The 15594-nt window shown below is 40.5% G+C and overlaps 1 protein-coding gene across 1 annotated transcript in view; it reads right to left on the bottom strand.

The window, feature by feature from the left end:
• Positions 1-2709: 2709 nt before the first annotated feature.
• rnf17 (ring finger protein 17) overlaps positions 2710-15594 on the bottom strand; it is a 36664-nt gene continuing 23779 nt past the window's right edge. Inside the window, exons 25-38 of the mRNA XM_062041172.1 lie at positions 14557-14678; positions 14194-14365; positions 14013-14124; positions 10843-11006; positions 8506-8625; positions 8351-8431; positions 8157-8273; positions 7115-7171; positions 6903-7013; positions 6715-6835; positions 3549-3684; positions 3296-3482; positions 3098-3200; positions 2710-3013 (exon numbers count right to left, since the gene is read on the bottom strand). Coding sequence (XP_061897156.1) covers positions 3105-3200; positions 3296-3482; positions 3549-3684; positions 6715-6835; positions 6903-7013; positions 7115-7171; positions 8157-8273; positions 8351-8431; positions 8506-8625; positions 10843-11006; positions 14013-14124; positions 14194-14365; positions 14557-14678 — 1596 coding nt within the window. The 3' untranslated portion in view covers positions 2710-3013; positions 3098-3104. The remainder of the gene's footprint in view (positions 3014-3097; positions 3201-3295; positions 3483-3548; positions 3685-6714; positions 6836-6902; positions 7014-7114; positions 7172-8156; positions 8274-8350; positions 8432-8505; positions 8626-10842; positions 11007-14012; positions 14125-14193; positions 14366-14556; positions 14679-15594) is intronic.

The raw sequence follows: 15594 nt of genomic DNA, 5'->3' as shown, positions 1-15594 counted from the left end.
TTCTTATATGCTATAAATGACCAGATGTCTGAGATCAAAACTGGGAATATAATCCCAGAGAAGGGGGAAAAAAACGGTCAGCTATTTTTAAATTCAAGAAACAATATGGTTAGGTTATATATACATGCGTATATCCTACATAAACAATGTATGAATACATTAGATATCTATATACTGTATCTTAGGGACCTATAGACTGCATCTCTGTTGCTGCAGCAGCAGAGTTTATTCTGTCTTGACACTTTGTATTGATATTTTGTATTAAATTCTTCCCTTAAATGATCAAGTTTACAGTGATTGTTTTATATATATTTTTTATGTATGTCGCTTTGGATAAAAGCGTCTGCCAAATACTTAAACATAAACATATATAAACACCTGAAAGTCTTTATATCAGCTAAAACCACCAATCTGTTTCACTGGATTCAGAATAAAACCAAATTCTGTCTTACAATCTTTATCTTCATCATTTATTTCAACTTTATGTTATTCAAGTATGACATTTTTAAATGTAATTCATTTCATTTAAAAGCAATTCTATTAAGGTCATACTCTTGTTTGCTAGGGGCTACGATTTCAGTACTACTAAGATCTTTGCTCCTTCTCAACTCTGTGGTAATATTCTTTTCACAAAATACAACTGTGATATTTTCATATACGCTGGCTGCGTGGTGACGTCGACACGCACTAGTGGACAATGTTAGAACAGTTACGCTTGATGCTTGAGACAGGTGCATGCAAGCGATGTTGATGATTAAAGCATCCAAATCCATCTAACCGTCTCAATATTGAACCAGCAACAAAGTACACCTACAAACATTACAACAGGCTGGCTAATCACCTGTGTCCAGACCTGCTTTGGTGTAGCTAGTCAAATGGCAAATGGGTTATACTTGTATAGCGCTTTTTTACCTTCAAGGTACTCAAAGCGCTTTGACACTAGTTCCACATTCACCCATTCACACACTGATGGCGGGAGCTGCCATGCAAGGCGCTAACCACAACCCATCAGGAGCAAGGGTGAAGTGTCTTGCTCAAGGACACAACGGATGTGACTAGTTTGGTAGAAGCTGGGGATAGAACCAGGAACCCTCAGGTTGTTGGCACGACCATTCTCCCAACTTCCCCACACCGTCCCAAATGAGACTAACAGTGATCTATATTTCTATAAAGAGTTATAGCGCCTTCCCGGTTAGAGTGAAAGCTGCCCATCCTCAAAAGGTCAGGTAAAGGGCCAATTATCTACTAAACTATATCCCTGTTCTACGCCAAAGTTGGCCAACCACCTGTTAAGCGAGACTAATCTACTATATCGTTCATCATTGCCTCTAGCAGGCAGGGGACCAGACACAATAATTACTCTATGCCAAGCCATACTCCTAGCAAGATTACATGTCCTATGTTTCGCTTTAAAATCTCAGATTGTTTCATCCTAATGTCATTGGAACCGACGGGCATTCCGCCCGAATGCAGCTGAGATAGGCTCCAGCACCCTGAATGGAACAAGTGGTAGAAAATGGATGGATGGATGGGTGATTAGCTTGTCGCAAGTGTGTAGGCATCTTGCGTGTCAGCTCGCTCAGGTTAGATTCAACGTCGAGAGCTCCGGCTCCAGAAATACACATTACCGTTGCTGGTTTACTAAGCTGAATGTTGCGGGTGATGGGGTTACCTATAACTAAGGTGTGGGGGCTGGTGGACTGCGGTGTAGGTCTAGCTAAAGGTTTAATTTTGTTATGCGTCATAGACTAATGCTAACCGGGCTAGTAGACGCAGTACAGGCGTGTCTGCGCTATCTAAAGTTACCTTGTTGCTGTGCTCCAATTGGCGGACACGTCCCTTTAGCAGTAACAGCCTCTCCAGGAAAAGTGTGCGTTTGGTACACAAAGCCTCTCGTTTATTCACCGAGTTGAAGTGGCGATGTATTCGGAGCTAGCAAAGCGAGGCTAAGATGGCTTAAATGTGAAGCATCAAAAATCAAAGTAATTGCTTGTATTATTCGAAAAAGTTGAATTAGAAGCGTGTTATAGTATAAGTTAACCTAACAAATTTGTCTAAATATAAGAAAATAAATAACCAAAATATGTCATCACCGTATTTTTCGGACCATAAGTCGCAGTTTTTTTCATAGTTTGGCCGGGGGTGCGACTTATACTCAAGAGCGACTTACGTGTGAAATTATTAACACATTACCGTAAAATATCAAATAATATTATTTAGCTCATTCACGTAAGAGACTAGACGTATAAGATTTCATGGGATTTAGCGATTAGGAGTGACAGATTGTTTGGTAAACGTATAGCATGTTCTATATGTTATAGTTATTTGAATGACTCTTACCATAATATGTTACGTTAACATACCAGGCACGTTCTCAGTTGGTTATTTATGCGTCATATAACATACACTTATTCAGCCTGTTGTTCACTATTCTTTATTTATTTTAAATTACCTTTCAAATGTCTATTCTTGGTGTTGGGTTTTATCAAATAAATTTCCCCCAAAAATGCGACTTATACTCCAGTGCGACTTATATTTTTTCCTTCTTTATTATGCATTTTCGGCCGATGTGACTTATACTCCGAAAAATACGGTACTTGATAAATACCATTAAGTTGCCATTAGGTATTTCTTAGCTGTAGATTTTGTAGATAAATGAACATTTTTCCCTCTCCGTTGAATCTTTGTTTAGATAATCACAGGTTGAGATGCATTCAAGAACAGAATTTATTAACATAAAATGTGAATCATACGAACAATGATTCAAAAAGTTGGTAAAACAATAGCCAAAGAAGCAAACTTTACTTTGGAGAACCTCCCCCAAACCTAAAATGCTCTAGCGGAAAAAACCCCAAAAGAAAACGCTTTACTGAAAACATGTTTCAATGAAACTGCTTCATTGAAAAATGTCTGAAGAACTGCTTCAATCAAAAATATCTTTACATGAAAACAGTAAAGACCGGTAATTTGTTTGCGGTAGAAATGAAAGGAAAATCAAGGACGTGTGGTGAACCTGCAGAGAAAAGATGAAAAATGATCATCTAACAAGACAGAATTAAATATTAAAATGATTAAAAATAAGTAAAAAGTAACTAACTTGATGTTCAGTCAAATTCGGCTAGGCCACTTTCCACCAGAGACAAAAAGACCAAGTTGTCATCATCGTTGTAAAGCAACACTGAGAGCTCTGGTACCCGAGTCTGAATGAAACAAGCAGAAGAAAAGGTGAGAAACATCCAACCCCATCTTCTGGAGCTTGATGGTACTGCACACACAACACGGACACATTAGTTACCACCACAGAGGCTGTGAGGTTGCCGTGCAGCAGCTTTATCATGGTCAGCGTGGCCTTCACACTCCACTCTGGACTGTAAGGAAGAACCTCGTCCTCCACGCTGACGCTCGGGGCTTTAAAGCCGGCGGCACGGACTTTGAAGACCTGGACAGGAAAACGCAGCAGCTCGGCAGGCATCTGGCGCAGTCTGGCAGGAAGAAGAGAAGTTCTTGGTGGAGCAGCAGAAGCAAGGCCATGTTTGCCAAATTCTTACTTGCTGGTGGGCAGCGTGTCGTGAGAACCAAAGTCCACATGTTGGACCAGGATCATGACCGGGTCAGAACTGATGATGGTGATGATTTTGGCTCGGTAGAAACTTCCATTGCTGTACTCTGCCAGACATGGACCACCTGAAACCATCAAGCACAAACCATCAGGGCTGTACTGCCACCGAGTGGTCAGATTGCATGTCTATAGTTATCATCACACTTCTTAGTCATCACAGTGAAGCTTTTAAAGGAAACATCTCATAAGATCCTCCCTGATACCGAAGTACATGTCAAACTACTTCCAGAACGTAAATGACCGCCATAACCACAACACCAGGGGGAGCTCCACAAACCACGTCAAACCCAGATTCCAATCTAACAAAAGTCTCAACTAGGGATGTCCGATAATGGGTTTTTGCCGATATCCGATATTCCGATATTGTCCAACTCTTTAATTACCGATACCGATATCAACCGATATCGATATCAACCGATATATACAGTCGTGGAATTAACACATTATTATGCCTAATTTGGACAACCAGGTATGGTGAAGATAAGGTACTTTTACAAAAATTAATAAAATAAAATAAGATAAATACATTAAAAACATTTTCTTGAATAAAAAAGAAAGTAAAACAATATAAAAACAGTTACATTGAAACTAGTAATTAATGAAAATTAGTAAAATTAACTGTTAAAGGTTAGTACTATTAGTGGACCAGCAGCTCGCACAATTATGTGTGCTTACGGACTGTATCCCTTGCAGACTGTATTGATATATATTGATATATAATGTAGGAACCAGAATATTAATAACAGAAAGAAACAACCCTTTTGTGTGAATTAGTGTGAATGGGGGAGGGAGGTTTTTTGAGTTGGTGCACTAATTGTAAGTGTATCTTGTGTTTTTATGTTGATTTAATTAAAAAAAACAAAAACAAACAAAAAACAAAAAAAAACGATACCGATAATAAAAAAAACGATACCGATAATTTCCGATATTACATTTTAACGCATTTATCGGCCGATAAAATCGGCAGGCCGATATTATCGGACATCTCTAGTCTCAACCCATTCTCCTTCTATGCCACATCAATATGGAATGCACTCCCAACAAGTGTAAAAGAAAGTGCATCTCTATCCTCCTTCAAAACCGCACTAAAAGAACACCTTCAGGCAGCTACAACCCTAGCCTAACACATCCCACCTCCCCGGATTGTAAATAATCAAATGTATATACTTGTTCTTATGCTTTCTGAGCTCACTATGTTCACCGCTCGCTGTACATATCCTACCAAGTGAGACCTACACTGTTGCAATGTCCATTTCTCAGATGATATAATTGTTGATGACTGAAATATGCTGATAGCAACCCAACCTAACACCCACCCCCCCCGTCCCAACCCCTTCCGCGTCCCACCTCCCGGATTGTAAATAATTAAATGTATATACTCTGATGATTAACTTGTGTGATGACTGTATTATGATGATAGTATATATTTGTACCATGAATTGATTAACGTGGACCCCGACTCAAACAAGTCGAAAAATGTATTGGGGTGTTACCATTTAGTGGTCAATTGTACGGAATATGTACTGTACTGTGCAATCTACTAATAAAAGTTTCAATCAATCAATCAATCAATCAGTTCAGACTTTGATGAGCATTAAGGTGTAAAACCTACAAACCCCGTTTCCATATGAGTTGGGAAATTGTGTTAGATGCAAATATAAACGGAATACAATGATTTGCAAATCATTTTCAACCCATATTCAGTTGAATATGCTACAAAGACAACATATTTGATGTCCAAACTGATAAACATTTTTTTTTTGTGCAAATAATCATTAACTTTACAATTTGATGCAAGCAACACGTGACAAAGAAGTTGGGAAAGGTGGCAATAAATACTGATAAATTTGAGGAATTTTCATCAAACACTTATTTGGAACATTCCACAGGTGAACAGGCAAATTGGGAACAGGTGGGTGCCATGATTGGGTATAAAAGTAGATTCCATGAAATGCTCAGTCATTCACAAACAAGGATGGGGCGAGGGTCACCACTTTGTCAACAAATGCGTGAGCAAATTGTTGAACAGTTTAAGAAAAACCTTTCTCAACCAGCTATTGCAAGGAATTTAGGGATTTCACCATCTACGGTCTGTATAATCATCAAAGGGTTCAGAGAATCTGGAGAAATCACTGCACGTAAGCAGCTAAGCCCGTGACCTTCGATCCCTCAGGCTGTACTGCATCACCAAGCGACGTCAGTGTGTAAAGGATATTACCACATGGGCTCAGGAACACTTCAGAAACTCACTGTCAGTAACTACAGTTGGTCGCTACATCTGTAAGTGCAAGTTAAAACTCTCCTATGCAAGGCGAAAACCGTTTATCAACAACACCCAAAAACGCCGTCGGCTTCGCTGGGCTTGAGCTCATCTAAGATGGACTGATACAAAGTTATAGGCGCAAAGTTGAAAAGCCAGCATGTGTGATGGTATGGGGGTGTATTAGTGCCCAAGACATGGGTAACTTACACATCTGTGAAGGCGCCATTAATGCTGAAAGGTACATACAGGTTTTGGAGCAACATATGTTGCCATCCAAGCAACGTTACCATGGACGCCCCTGCTTATTTCAGCAAGACAATGCCAAGCCACGTGTTACATCAACGTGGCTTCATAGTAAAAGAGTGCGGGTACTAGACTGGCCTGCCTGTAGTCCAGACCTGTCTCCCATTGAAAATGTGTGGCGCATTATGAAGCCTAAAATACCACAACTGAGACCCCCGGACTGTTGAACAATTTAAGCTGTACATCAAGCAAGAATGGGAAAGAATTCCACCTGAGAAACTTCAAAAATGTGTCTCCTCAGTTCCCAAACGTTTACAGAGTATTGTTAAAAGGAAAGGTGATGTAACACAGTGGTGAACATGCCCTTTCCCAACTACTTTGGCACGTGTTGCAGCCATGAAATTCTAAGTTAATTATTATTTGCAAAAAAAAAAAAAAGTTTATGAGTTTGAACATCAAATATCTTGTCTTTGTAGTGCATTCAATTGAATATGGGTTGAAAATGATTTGCAAATCATTGTATTCCGTTTAAATTTACATCTAACACAATTTCCCAACTCATATGGAAACGGGGTTTGTATTTGCTTACCAAGAGGAAAGTTGCTAAGTTCTTTCAGATTCTCAGTGTCGGCGTTGATGTTGCTCAGAAGCTCCTCCAGAGTTTCACCATCCACCAGCAGCTTAGTCGTGTCTTCCAAGCACAGGAACAACTACAGGACGGTCACGTCATCAGAATGTCTCCATGACATCTTTAGAAGAACATTTCATGGTGGCTACCTCGTTGGGGGTCTGCAGGTGTCTCACTCGGACCTTTAGCTGCTCCTCTTCCTGTGGCAGGGTGGGCTCCATGAAAGGTCCCAGCATTACCTCTTGAAGGCCCTCCAGACCCTGAAGACAAACATACTGAGGCGCTGCGGAAGTGCTGGGACAACTTCTCACTTGCTAACATGATGGACGCGTGTCCAAACGTCTCATTGCTACACAAGCACCTCTGTGTCGATGTCCCACACGTCCAAAATGGAGACCGCCGGCGGTAGAGGAGGCGTCTGCAGAGGACAATGAGACATTTAGATCAGTGTTTTTCAACCACTGTGCCACAGCACACAGATACAGTCTGGTGTGCCGTGGGAGATTATGTAGATTCACCTATTTGGGTTAAAAATATTTTTTGCAAACCAGTAATTATAGTCTGCAAATTGTGTTGTTGTTGAGTGTCGGTGCTGTTTAGAGTTCGGCAGAGTAACCGTGTAAATGGGAAAAAAAAAAAAAAGAAATGAAATATAATACTCTTCCATATCAGTAGGTGGCAGCAGGTAGCTAATTGCTTTGTAGATGTCAGAAACTGCGGGAGGCAGTGTGCAGGTAAAAAGGTATCTAATGCTTAAACCAAAAATAAACAAAAGGCGAGCGCCCCTAAGAAAAGGCATTGATGCTTAGGGAAGGCTATGCAGAACGAAACTAAGACTGAACTGGCTGCAAAGTAAACAAAAACAGAATGCTGGACGACAGCAAAGACTTACTGTGGAGCAAAGATGGCGTCCACAATGTACATCCGAACATGACATGACAATCAACAATGTCCCCACAAAGAAGGATAACAACAACTGAAATATTCTGGATTGCTAAAACAAAGCTGATGCGGGAAATATCGCTTAGAGGAAGACATGAAACTGCTACAGGAAACTACCAACAAAAAAGAAAAAGCCACCATAATAGGAGCGCAAGACAATAACTAAAACACTACACAGAGGAAAACAGAAAACAACTCAAAAGAAGTCACGGCGTGATGTGACAGGTCGTGAGAGTACACCTACTTTGAGACAAGAGCTATAGTGATGCATGCTTGGTTGTGGTTTAAAGTCATATCCAACAATTGCGACTTTTTACTGTCAACTGAGTTTTGTTTTTTTATTTTTCTGCTGGTGGTGTGCCTCCAGATTTTTTCAACGCGAAAAATGTGCCTTGGCTCAAAAAAGGTTGAAAAACACTGATTTAGATGATAAGCGCGCGTGCACGCACCCAAACACACACCTTCAGTGTTGTGGAGTCCTTCAAGGCGTGCTTGTGGTGACACAGGATGTTGTTGAGGCTCAGTCCATCCATGAAGATCTCAACTGTCAGAGGTTGTCTGGGGTCAGCGGGCACCTCCTGACACACGCAAAACAAACGCACTCAGCACTGACAGCCATCGTGTGTGCAAGCGCGTGTGTATGTGTGTCTCTGACCAGCACGTGCACATCCACACGGCGATACAGGAGCATCTCCTTGAGGAGCTCCACCGCATCCTGTTGCCAGCTGCCACCAACCTGAGGACAAGTGTGCAGTATGATATGGACATGTACTAATACCAGAACTATTATAAGTACTACTAGAGTCTTACAGGGCTGATGGCGTGCAGCCTACAGGCCATACAAAGCTGAGGAACGTGCTCACACAGTAGACGAGGATACACGTGGACCACTGGGATGTTCTCCACCAGGCCGTAATCTACGTACTGCACCTGCAAGGACACTCACATTATATCAATGAATCGACTCTAGTCCAGGTCACACTGGCTCACTACCAGCACGACCAAACAATTAACCCAATCTCCAGATCCAACAGTCTCGGTACCGATGGGTAGGGATGTGCCCATCCATTGACCCATTTTTATGAAAAAGGATGTGATCGCCTTTGCCGAATAATGCCTTTCAGCCGCTCCCCTAAGTTATTAATAATCACTTCCATTACGGCAAAGGAACGACATTTTTAGTACCGTATTTTTCGGATTATAAAGTGCACTTAAAATCCTTTCATTTTCTCAAAAATCGACAGTGCGCCTTATAGCCCGGTGCGCCTGATGTACGGAATAATTCTGGTTGTGCTTACCGACCTTGAAGCAATGTTATTTGGTACATGGTGTAATAAGTAATCTCGGTAAGAGATACGTGTAGACTGCAACATGACGCCAGTAAACAACACCGAAAACTTTAAATGTTCCATTGAAAATAAAGAACATTACACACAGCACTCAAAAATCTGTCAAAATGTTTTAGTATGACTTTGAAGCCGCACCGCATGATGGATTGTCGGCCCATTACGGCTACTGTAGTCAGAGATACAAGTATTACTATGGTGTGTGTGTATAAGGACCGCAGAATGGAACCCACTTGCAGACATATTATCTGGCGTTTTGTTTAAAAATATTATGCACAACCAACTTTTCTTACCTTCTGGTACCTGCTGATGTGTATTTGAGATCTGCATAAGTCCTGAATATTTGCCCAGGTCCGCCACTGTAGTCCGTGCCGATACCGTAGTCGATAAGCTTCTTGTTTTTCACTATCTTCTTGTTATGGGGCTGTTGCCATTTCAAATATAAAGTAGTGTAAAGTTCTAACTTATATCTCGCTATGGAAGCGCTAAAAACTACCAGTGTAGTGAGTTTACATTATTCACCCACGGAACTTTAGTTATTAGAGAGTTCCGGTCAGATATTTTTTTTCACGGGACACATTGTTGCACTAGTGAGGCACGGATGAGGAGATGCTGCTTCGTTGTTGGTTTAAGCAAAGTCTGAATGTCGTTAAAACAGTTAGCTCCATCTTTTGACACTTCTTCCACTCCCGTCCTTGCACGCTGCACCGCAGTGTTTCCCATAAACTGCCAAGATACCTGTGGCGGTGGGGGCGTGGCTATGGGCGTGGTCACCATGACATCATCGAGTAATTTGCATAATTTACTACAATGATATGATTTTCTCTAAAAAGGCTAAAAAAATGTATACTTACTAATTAATATAACAGTTTTGTTTTAAACGTCCATCCATCCATTTTACAATATAATTACAACACTTTATGTACATATTTATATACAGATTTGAACAATATGTTATTCACTGAAATATATTTATTAATTGTGGTTCTTACAAAAATTATATCTTATAAAATATAAAAGCTAAAATGTCTCTTAAAGCTCTGCCCCTTTAATTAGTGCATACTAAATAATTTAACTTTAGCCTACTACTACAACCATATTATTTCCCAGCAACATAAAGTGAAACAGAGGCGGAGGTGTCCTGCCAGAGTCAGTAACAAATAAATAAAAAACAGTAGTGGTCAAATACAAATAAGGCAACAAGAGAAGTATCCTACACTTCTCTTTTGTAAAGTAAATCTGAACAGCCTATATGGGCATCTACATCAACTATATGATTTGCCTGAGAAGCTGGACAGGACAAAAAAAAAAAAAAGAAAAGTTTTTTACATTTTTAATTTTTTTTTTTATTTGTGGCGGACGTAATTCTTTCATGGCGGGCCGCCACAAATAAATTAATGTGTGGGAAACACTGCACGCTACAACAAAGATGACGGGGAGGAGACGCTGTCGAAGGTGAACCACGTAAATACGACCGCCCACAAAACGGCGCATCCTGAAGCGACTGTCAGAAAGCGACTTGAAGATGATCACCTACTCCTTGAACGGACTTAAAAGCGGCTGATAAAACTTATCCACGAGCAGTAAGTCAAGTTAGGCTCCAGCTAACAGAGAAGCTGACTGACGTGGCACCAGTTAGTACCAGTGAGTCCAACTGACCAAGGACCAGTTAGTGAAAGGAACTCAGGACCTTCAAGTGAGTCCGTGCAAGGAGGTGAAAGTGACTCAAAACCAGAAGAAAAAACTGACTTGGGATCAGCAGGTCCAGGTGATGCAATAATTTAACATATTTGTCTCTTACCTTCACATGTCCTCCCATGACTTCCAGCATCTGTCCTCGATACCACAGCATGTCGGGACCGATGACGGCGCAGCCCTGGACCGTCTTCCAGGTGTACGGCTTCTGATTGGGCAGCGTCTTCATGCTCTGCTGTATCTTGTCCCTCAGCTGCTCCAACTGACAATCTGATAAAGACAACTGAGGCCCAGTCCCAATACACCCCCTTGCCCTACTTTATAGCAACATCCCTACATTTTGCGTGTTCCCGTAAAAGGTAGTGGTGTCCCAACTACTCTTTGAATGTAGGGGTAGTGGGCAAGAAGAGGGGTAAGTGGTATGAATCTAGCCCTTCAGAGCGAGGGATTTCAGATGCTGACTAACCCAGGTAGGGCCAGAGAAAATTAGAGTTATATCATATATTACACGTTAGTTTGTAATGTTGGCCAGCTAGCCACGCTAGCTAACGTTAGGGTTGAATACTGACGAAAAGCTTGCGAATGTGAAAACATTAACGTTACATAGACTGACCAAACGTCCTCTTTTCCCCGGACATGTCCTCTTTTGCGGGGCTGTCCGGGCGGAGTTTTTTAAATGCCTCAAATGTCCGGCATTTTGAGTTAGGGTTGCGTGTATTTTCAATGTACGTTCAGGGTTAAGAAGGGGTTAAAAACAAAACAAATTGTGAAGTTGTGCGCACGCAGCAGCATTCATGAGGGAGGGGCAGAGACAGAGAGAGCGAGAGAGTTATGAATAACACGCATGCGTCGCCAGGCTCTGCTTTTTATCGATAGATTTATCAGATTGAATTTTTTATCTATAGCAGGGGTGTCAAAAGTGTGCCTCGGAGGCCATTTGCAGCCCACAGCTAATGTTTTAAAGGCCCACGGCACATTCTAAAAATGCTATTATAATAAACAAAAACATAACTAAAGTGAAATAAAAAAGCTTAAAGGTTAAATGTAATTTAGAAAAAGTTGCAATGTTGACTAATAAAACAAAGCTGTTATTGTTAATGTTATTATTAATTATTGATCTATCCAAGTTTCCGATTACTTCACATAAAATATTCCACTAAGAAAACTATTTGGTAAATAAATAACCCAAAAATGTATATTTTGTTGTTTTCTTACTGTACCGAAAATGAACCGAACCGTGACCTCTAAACCGAGGTACGTGCCGAACCGAAATTTTTGTGTACCGTTACACCCCTAATGATTAGAAAGGAGAACAATGTACAAAGCGATCACTAAAGCAGTCGCTCTGTATATCCAAACCGGACAGATTGTACGTGCATGCGCTGCTGCAAAACTCTCGTGGAATTAAAACTCACTTATTCAATATAGTGATTAATTAAATGTGAAACGAAGTTGTCAGTACACACTAGCAAGGAGCCCAGGATACTTCATGGAAAGGTTTATCTACTTATGAAAACTATATAGTCATCTCAATGTTTTACTTGTTCATTTGCATACCATGTACAATACTACCTTTTTATTTACAAAAGTATTTTATTTAAGACAGAAGTTTTAAGTTCGCACTTTATTCATCTCAATGTCTCAATGGAGAATGTTTTTTATTCGCATGCAATGTACAATGTACAATATTTTATTCAAGCAGAAGTATTGCCTCCCAGAAGAAGCTCTTCGAAAATGATTGCATAAAAAGTAGAATTTATATCTGGCCTAAAAAGAAAAACATACAAATTAGAATTTTGCTAAGAGTAGCATGCAGTGTATGCAGTGTCATTTCAAACTAGTTTATGATCCAATAAAAGGAAAAGTTGTTTTGAATTATGGCTGTCATTTGTACTGATAAATCAAATTTGTTGTGAAAAAACCTGAGATTTTATTTTTAGGCCATATCGCCTAGGCCTACTTTAATGCTACTACTCCATAACACTTTCATGCTACTCCAAGATACCTTCATGCTACTTTCAGATATTTCAGAAATCTCAATATTTTGCCTTATCCTTGAATTAACACTTGATGCATATAATCACACCAGTATGATGATTATATGTGTCTACATTAAAATATGATTGTTCATACTGCATTAATATATGCTAATTTTAAACTTTCATGCAGAGAGGGATACCGCAATTAAGTCAATTTAGCAAAATTGTATTTATTAAACAGTTATTAAGCAGTGGCACAAACATTCATGTCATTTCCAAACAGAAAGTGCAAGATTGTCAGAGAAATTTTAAAACAAGCTATTAGAGCACTTTTGTGCATGATGTCACTAAGATGACATATCAAAACAACACTAAATTAAAGTGCACTTTTTGTACAGAACGCAACTACAATAGTTTAAAACAAATAAAGTGCACTTTTGTGCATGATGTCACACAAGATATTTCAATAACTGTCAAATAAAAATGAGCTGCATAATATGAAATCAAATGGTTTATGTCCTTCGCTATGTGGTAGGTTCCTGCGGACGTTATCTCCTTCTGTTGTTGACTATTTGTTTCATACGGTGTTGATCTGGAAATGGTTGCTTCGGCATTTTGTGGGTATGGCACTGAACGGAGATGTTGACATGCGGAGTTTCACGCACTCTTCATTCTCTAGCGGGTGACTTTTCAAATTATGTTACAAATTAGTAGTAGGTGCTACTTTTAATAGCAACGCTTTTGCCACATACTTGTTCGACATCTTCCCGCTTGAAGCCAAACCACCGCCAGACGACGGACCCCTGTGCTGTTTTTCTTAGGGATTAATTCTTCTTTCATTTTTTACCAGATTCGCACCTTCTTTCTCTCGTATTACCACTCGCACCGGTCCGCTAGCATCACAGCTAATGTTACCCATGCTGCTACCTGTCTGCTCCGCGAGGGCGTATGACGCGACAGTATGTGTCGTATGTAAGAAGGTGCGCTTGTTTTATGTCTCTGTGAGAAGGAGAGACAAGAAAGACTGAAAAAAGCCTGTAGTGTAATGCCCGCAGCTAAAAGCAACTGCGTGAGAACGTATACTCGAATATCACGATATAGTCATTTTCTATATCGCACAGAGACAAACCCGCGATATATCGAGTATATTGATATATCGCCCAGCCCTACCCCTTGTTGTGTCACTTCTAGGGTGTTGTGGTAGTGAGTGGGGGCTAGTGGTAGTGAGTGAGGGTGAACATTGGGACTGGGCCTATGTCATCGTGTCTCAGCATGACGAGACAGAAAAGGGACGTACCTGCATTCTGGGTTCTGACGTAGATCAGGCCGTCCTCTTTGATGGCAGAGATGGTCATGTGATTGTGGCCCAGGCAAGGCAGCTCAGGTGCTCTGTACAGCTCAGTTTTTACCTGCACGTGCAAACAGGAAGTCATGTGATCAGAAGTAGGTCAAATGCAGCTGGGTCTCTGTGGGATCACCTTCTCGGTGGGCCTGCTGGTGCGCATGGCGGGCTTTGGGGCAACGGGCTGAGTCAGCGCAGAGTAAATGGGGGGCATAGGCGTTAAAGAATATGCTGGTGAAGGTGGCGTTTTCACTGCGCTTGAAGACTCTTCTTGTGCCTTTTTGTCACTTTGGTGGATTTTTTCAGCTCTGCAAAAACATACGTAAACATCACATGACGTCACATCAGGAGGCATCAAAGGCTTCATTTCACATCTTCAATGTACACTTACAGACAACCTAACTGAAAGTTTTTCATCTTTCAAATTTACTGAAATTATTTTGAGAATGCTTTGTGGGTCCAATCATTCATTTATAACTTCTAGCTTGAACACACTTACGCTGCTTTCCTCTCCTTTAGGGCGAGACCCTTGCTGGCCAGAAAGTCTGAGAAGTTGACGAAGTCTCCCATCTTGTTGGTGCAATGCAAAGTGACGGGTAATGGGCGCTGATCCGTAAGATCCTAACAAGGACAGCACACAAGAAGCGTGTCACAGCAGCAGAAATTAAAGATGAAAGTGTCTAGGAGTGGTACAAACGTGGCACGACGGTGTCGTCGAGTAGCATGAATGGGTCTGAAAGTAGCATGGAAGTGTCTGAAAGTAGCATGAAGGTATCTTGGAGTAGCATGAAAGTGTCATGGAGCATTAAAGTAGGCCTAGGCGATATGGCCTAAAAATAAAATCTCAGATTTTTTCACAACAAATTTGATTTATCAGTACAAATGACAGCGATAATTCAAAACAAGTTTTCTTTTTATCGGATCATAAACTAGTTTGAAATGACACTGCATACACTGCATGCTACTCTTAGCAAAATTCTAATTTGTATGTTTTTCTTTTTAGGCCAGACATAAATTGTACTTTTTATGCAATCATTTTCAAAGAGCTTCTTCTGGGAGGCAAGACTTCTGCTTGAATAAAATATTGTACATTGCATGCGAATAAAAAACATTCTCCATTGAGATGAATAAAGTGCGAACTTAAAATTTCTGTCTTAAATAAAATATTTTGTAAATAAAAAGGTAGTATTGTACATGGTATGCAAATGAACAAGTAAAACATTGAGATGACTATATAGTTTTCATAAGTAGATAAACCTTTCCATGAAGTATCCTGGGCTCCTTGCTAGTGTGTACTGACAGTTTACACTTCGTTTCACATTTAATTAATCACTATATTGAATAAGTTAGTTTTAATTCCACGAGAGTTTTGCAGCAGCGCATGCGCATACATTCTGTCCGGTTTGGATGTACAGAGCGACTGCTTTAATGATCGCTTTGTACATTGTTCTCCTTTCTAATCATTAGGGGTGTAACGGTACACAAAAAGTTCGGTTCGGCACGTACCTCGGTTTAGAGGTCACGGTTCGGTTCATTT

The sequence above is a fragment of the Entelurus aequoreus genome, linkage group LG03 (assembly GCF_033978785.1).
Source record: "Entelurus aequoreus isolate RoL-2023_Sb linkage group LG03, RoL_Eaeq_v1.1, whole genome shotgun sequence".
NCBI classification, from domain to species: Eukaryota; Metazoa; Chordata; class Actinopteri; order Syngnathiformes; family Syngnathidae; genus Entelurus; species Entelurus aequoreus.
Note: the sequence above shows the minus strand (reverse complement) of the source record. Positions and strands in the feature narration are given on the sequence as shown.